Source organism: Magallana gigas, chromosome 10 (assembly GCF_963853765.1).
Source record: "Magallana gigas chromosome 10, xbMagGiga1.1, whole genome shotgun sequence".
Lineage (NCBI taxonomy): Eukaryota > Metazoa > Mollusca > Bivalvia > Ostreida > Ostreidae > Magallana > Magallana gigas.
The window spans coordinates 12,989,002-12,996,101 of NC_088862.1; the positions used below are offsets into that span (position 1 = coordinate 12,989,002).

Sequence of the window (7,100 nt, forward strand, 5' to 3'; positions counted from 1 at the left end):
TTATTTTTCCGCCAGAGATTAATGTGGCTTTTTCTTCCGACTCCTGCAGACTAACTTGGGTCCATTTTGCTTTCTTTTCCTTTTTTATACACCAATTTACATGTTTCTGAAAAAAATCAGAGATTCAATGAAATTACAAAGAAATTGTAAAATGAAATCATTATAGTACAAGTCATCCAAAGATCTGTAAAATACTAGCGGCTGTTGTTTTCACTAATATACTATTATATATAAAACTATCTTTTCCCTAAAGTCACACCACTTAATATATAGAACATATGGACAAATTCCCGTTGAATGGTGTCGCGTAATGGTAGTCCCAAACCAAGCAATGTTCGGGTTCATTGTTCTTTTGCCAAATGAAATATTACTAAATAAAGATACGGATAAATGTACATGTACATTGATTATTAAAGAAAGTTTTTTGAAGGAATACACATGCAGAGCAGATTTTTGCAGATATTGTTATCTATAATCAAATTTTCTAAAACAAAAATTAAAATAAATACATATACCGAAAAATATGTACTTCTGGTAAGAATTGAAGCAGTACAAATTAGATTCAGCAATTTCCCTGCTCCCTCCAATTTGATGCGTTTCGGATTAAGCACTGATTGCTTGTCAAACAGGATGATTGGCGACATCCTCCATTCTTCTAATGAAGAAAAAAGGTTGTTTTTTTATAAATACTATTTTGGTAGTTTTTTATCATTATTCTACAATTAGCCACTCATATATACTTTGAGATTTATCGCCGTTGAATATATACATTACACATAAAAGCTCTTAAAAGTATTATATGTATATATATTATGTTTGTGATATATCTTATAAATAAGAGCTTTTGGGTTGTATTTTATAAACAATTTATGTTTTTGTTTACATTCTCAATGTTGAAGTAAAACTTTACTTTTGGACCTAACCTGAATATGATAAACACTAGGTATAATTTTGTTTATGCTTTAAACGAATAAAAAGATAGAAGAAAATCAGATTGAAAAAGAACTTAAACTGGTATTTTAAACCAATGTAAACCAAAAAGGACACGAGACTTGTTTACTTGACGCAGAAGTGTGAGCTCTGTATCTTGCTTATGACTCAACGACTGACACATTTTTGATTGATCATTGGAAATACAATTTTATAGCATTTTAAAAAGAGAAATAGACTTGACCAAAATCGTGATCACGCCCCTTTAAACAAAGAATTAGAATGCATTGTTTGATTGATATGCACGAGCGTTATGCTTCCCCTCCAAATATATATAACCACATCTTACAAAAACACATGAACAAATAAAGATACATGTACATGTTTGTTGTAAATATGCACACTGATTTTCCAAAAACATAACATTTAACACTGAAAGTGAAGTATTTTTTACCTCTTTCAATGAGAGTGATTGGTATGCGAATTTGTAAGTTGATTCCTCTTTCCCCGCATTCATAACCATAGTCCGGGTATCCAGATTCACACATAATGTCTAATAAAGTGTCATTTTGGGAAACATGATAAAATATGGCGGATTTCTGTACAACACGACATCCGTCTTTGCTCCTGGAGGTGATCACAGTTTGAGAACGATCTTGCAATGACATGACTTTAAATTTTCCCGATATTTTTTTGCACCAGCGAATATCCTGTTTCAATCAAAATAGCGATATAATTATACGAATGACCTTCTCATTTTTTTCTTTGAAAAGGTCGAAAATGTCGAAAGCAATAAACATTTTTTATATACATTCTGTATTTAACATTAGTGATATGCGATCATGATCGCAAGAGTCATAATATTATTTTACTACATCTAAAATTGTTCATAAATGGAAGGCTTAGACCTATCTTATTCTGATTAATAGTTAATCTTAATTGTAGGCATGTAGCAATGTACGAGAACAATCGTATTGTTAGGTTCTTTTAATCACGCAAGGCAGAATATCTTCCATACAATGAGGTACCTTTTAAAAACAAAATGTTCCATTCATTGCCATCTTAAACTTTGCATGCATGCAATACTTGTGTGTATATTTATAGTTTGAGCAACTCCGCCAAAAAAGAGTTCAGATCAATTCTACCGTCTAAAATCATTATATAAATATTTTACGAATTTTCTAAGACGAATATTTTGCAAATCCAGCATATTATGTCTATAAATTTCCCTAATCGTTGCGAGTTTCAAAGACAGAGAAATAAGAAATGTAGGTGGAAATCCATATATATATAGGGATAATTATGCATCATTTTACATTACACGACTTAAAGCATCGATATTTGCTGCAAAGAATTAAATTTATTGACACAATTTGATATGTACGAACCCTAAATTGTGCAATGCTTCTGTGTACACAATTGAAATTAAATTTAAATTCGTGAAGGTAATTAGTTTTTTAAAAGCGTATTTGATACTCTGTATCGATAAATACATGAATGTTTTTGAAAGTGGCTGAAAAAACATGTACATATATAAATATATCAAAACAAAATCAATCAATAAACCAAAAAAAAAATATTTGAGAAAAACATGTCGCGAAACCGTGAATGGTTAATGTCAAATTCGATTGGCTATTCACTCTGTCCACAGAACAAGTTTTCTATTCAAACGCGTTCTTATCACGTGATTAACTTTTTTTTAACTTTAAACAGGACACCCCTATTTCATTTAACACGCGTTTCTCTACTTGTCCGCACACATGGAGAGGAATATCAAAATAGAGTGTTTCTGACAAAGCCGTTGTCGATATTGTTTTGTATCGAGCAAAAAATGAGATTTATTCGACGAACTAAGTTAGTTGAGTCATTTATCCGTGTAGAGTTTTGGCAATTTCAATCTAAAGGAAGCTCATACTGTGGAGTAATATGGACGCGCTTAAAACCAACTTTGTTGATGTTGTTTTTACTCGAGATAGTGGGTGGAGTAAAGAAAAAGTGTGGGGTATGTACATATAACCCACACTTTTAACAACAGAAAACTCGCCAAGCTATGGTACAATAAAGCTTGGCATGTTTTCTATGCTTAAAAGTGAAGGGGTTATATTTACATACCCCACACTTTTGTCTGAAATCCGCCAACTATCTTAAGTAAAAACAACATCAACAAAGTTGTTCATTAGCACGTCCATAATACTGGTTACAGTAAAAGATATCTCAAGATCAAAATGCCAAAACTCAAAGCGAAAACATAATAGGCACTGGCTTTCTCAGAAGACTCTATTTTTTATTGTTCTACTTTATTTGTGCAAACTAGTAGAGAAACGCGTGTAAGATGAAATAGGGGTTTTCTGTAAAAAGGTTTCATAGAAAGTCAATCACGTGATATGATTTTTTTAAAATAGTTAACTTGTTGATAGTGGTTGGCATTCGGATATGACATTTATCATTTACAGTTTCACTACAAACATTTATTGGTTGGTATTTTTAAGTGTGTATAAGTACTTGTTTTTCAACCATTTATATATGATTTCGTAAAAAGTACCACCCATCATCTTTTTAATCAAATTTCATAATTTCATTTATTTAAACAGGACCGTTAAACAACTTAGGGTTCGTTAACATTAAAATGAGTTTCTAAGTTTAATTCTTTTGTGCAAATATCGATACTTAAAATAAAAAATTAAATAAATATGATCAGTCGATTTATTATGAATGGGTATGGCATAAAAAAATAATATAGTTAATGTTTGCCAGGAATAGAAAGTCATCTTAGAAATTCACAAAGTAAAATATATATGTACCTATATAAAGACAATATATTATTAACACAATAGCACCGTTTAAGTAAAGGCATGTGCACTCCTGACAAATTTTACTAAGATATAATAAATAATTGTAAACTGTGGTACAGGTAGCTTATCCTATATATTATTGTTGTTTATGTGCTAATACCCGATGGGTGTGACTATAATGACACATAGGAACTGCGCTCCCGCGTGCCATTATGACCACGCCCATCAGGTATCTTCACATAACCAACAATAATATATGGGGCAACTGCTATCTAAATTTTACGCGAATCCTGTTTTTTTAACACAATCGTGGGCATTTAAAAATAAAACCACATCGCTCATTTGTTTTTCTGGTAGTAGACGTTAGTTTCGTTTCATAAAGTTATCTATTTCTAAGTCCTTAGACTCTCACATTAATCAACTATGGAATATAAAGTTTTTGGTAAACATAAAATCATAAATTAAGGTTACTAGTGAGTATTTCAGATGAATCACACATATGAGTCACAGGACAATGTGACATCAAAACAAAATAAGACAATAAAATTGACCTAATTTCAAAAAGAATAGAATTCAAATCTTCATTTTTAATAAAGCTGGAGAAACTATTTTTTTTTTCATTTTAATAAAAATAATTGACAGCTAAACAAGAAGCATTTTTTCGTGAAAAAATAATTTAAATGTTGTGTGAACAAAAAAAGTATGTACCTTTGTTGGACTAGAATTGACGTTTTCTACCTCTCCTACACATTGAAGCTGTAACACATCATCAATCTTATACAGTGTATTGGATCTGTCTTTTGAGAAGCGTTCATCAACGTTTGATATGCTGTGCATGTATTTAGGGGATTCTCCTATGATTGAAATTAATCGAAGTGATAGTCATGTTAACGATTTTCATACAAATCACAAATTATACAATTTCAGTTCACTAAATAATAACTAAAAGTCTAAAACATTTGACTGATACGCATTCAGTACCCTCCTCCAAATTTTCTTTCAATCGACTGAATTTCAGATTTTTAATGTTATGTGTATTATTAAAGCTTTACAAATGTTGTTTATCTTGCGCGGAAAAAGAGATTTGGTTGTCCAGGAAATATGTACATATATAGGTATTCCTTATCACATGGATAGGACATTTTTTAAATCAATTACTTACATTTTTACAATTCATAAATACAGTCATTTGTTTAGGGATTCGTAGAACATACGTACCTTTCACCGAGAAAATGTTGATCTCTGAACTGTATATAGTTTTGTTTTCTTGAATAATTCCACAGCGGGCGTTAAGAAAAGCGTGATGATCCATCATGCACGTATCTGATCTTACAATAGCCTTGAACATAGCGAAGCACCTAGACCCGCATGTCCCGCTGAACCAGGTTATAGAAAAATTATCAAATGTAGTATCCTCATTCACTCTATACATCAAGGAATCATTCGCTTTAAGGATAGATGTCCAGTCTCCGTTTATTTCCTTCTGCAATTCATAAGTAAGGATACTGTTTTCTTTCACGGTTTTTCCACAGGAAATTGTAACCTTATTTTCGCCGGCAGAATGAGAAGCTGGAGACATGCTGAACGTTATAGGACCTATGGCATCAATATAAAAAAAGTTCCTACATTTACATGTACAGGTGGTACAACCGAAACTACTAATTTCGCCCATATGCACGTTTCATGCAAGATATTTTGATAAATAACTACATTGATAACTTTTACTTACTGCAAAAATGAAAGCAAACCAAAGCAGAAAATAATTTTAACACAACCATCATGGCAACAGGAAGAAGGCGCGAGGTGGGGTTTAATTGTGTCCTTTATAATCAACATCACGCATGTCGTTTTTATATTAAAGGGTTTTTTAAAAAAAACCAGGATGTTCTAAAATTCATTGCATGACTCAGAACACCCAAAAGTTGCAAATATTTGCGCATTCAATTTAACTGAAAATTTGTATTCATGTTGAACCTTATAGAAGGTAATGGGGAGAATGGCAACTATATTTTTTAATTTGAGCAAAATCAGATCTTTGATCAACTCTAAGTTACTGCAATGAGAACATAGCATATAAGTGGACAAGAGAAAAAAATGGTTGATTCAATTGTCGGATATCAATCCAATATTTCAGTGCACTATGAAAAAAAAACTTTACATGTAGAAAGAAGCACCAGTTATCAGGGTTACGATGGTGATGAATTTATAATATCGAAGGATACATTAAATGAAGTTTATCATCGGTTCCCTTGATCCGCTCCAGTAGATCGCTACGCAAGGATTTCATTGTGTAACGAACTATTTGAACTAATCATTGAGAAAGGATTTACTAGTAGTTGCTGCAAGCCTGTAACCTCTGGGTTCTTTTTAATCACATAAAACAGCTACAAACTTATTTGAAAAAATAAAAACCCAAAAAATATCAAGGACGTTCATTGGAATCCTCTTTACAACCATTTGGTGAGGAAAAAGTCTAGGCTTGCTTATTCAAGTTGTAACTTTGTCTCAAAGTAGGGTACCTTATTCTTAAGATGGGCTTAAAAACACAAGGTATTTTTGTCTGTATTTCTGTATCTATGGAGGTACATTGAAGATATATTTTAATAGAAATATAATGTATACTTTTTATAATTTAAGAAAATCACTTTTTTGGATCCCTACCCCACTTCTAAAAAGGACTAACTCTAATTTATACTTATAGAACTAAAACAAAAACCAAAAACAAACATGCGACAGGTATAGAGATGTACATCGAATTCAACACAGATTGTTTTGAATTGATATTTATTTTTTTCTATAAAAATATAACGTCAATGTATATCCATAGACACAGGAGTTGTAAGTGTAACTTGGATTTTTCTTGTTCTAAAAATAGATCCCATGCCGACTAATAAAAGACAGGGTACCCTATTTTGAGGCAAAGTTACAACATAAGTGCAAGATTCAAACATTTTTTCAACAAATGGTTGTAGAGAGGACCCCAATGAACCCCCTTCATATTTTTTTTAAAGATTTTTAAATCTTCAAAATAAGTCTATAGCTGCACAGCTGTTTTAAATTATTTAAAAGGCATTCTCCTGTTCTTATATGCATAATATTCAAATAAAACAACATTTAGAATATTATGTTTATTGCTTTTATATCTTTTGGCAACAGTTTTGGTCAGTTTCGGGCAGAAAAAAGCCAGTTCAACAGATGTTTACATTCTTATCCTTAAATGTACAAGAGGGCCGCACATCCCACTTAATGTTCTTTTTTTTTTATTAAAAATTCAGTCATTAGCACAATTTCCCCTCTGTACTAACAGCACTTCATACTTATCTTTTGTTTTATTGATTAATTTTTACTCTAGAAGGATTACAAAATGTCTTGAATGTA

General features: G+C 31.5%; 1 protein-coding gene across 1 annotated transcript; it reads right to left on the reverse strand.

The window, feature by feature from the left end:
* On the reverse strand, positions 1-6,009 carry LOC136271978 (uncharacterized). Its single transcript, XM_066072619.1, has 7 exons — positions 5,945-6,009; positions 5,452-5,543; positions 4,941-5,318; positions 4,431-4,576; positions 1,385-1,640; positions 530-655; positions 1-106 (listed from the first exon to the last, which is right to left on the reverse strand). Exons 1-7 carry the CDS (start codon positions 6,007-6,009, stop codon positions 51-53), a joined length of 1,119 nt encoding a protein of 372 aa, XP_065928691.1. The 3' UTR covers positions 1-50.
* Between the last annotated feature and the right edge of the window lie 1,091 nt (positions 6,010-7,100).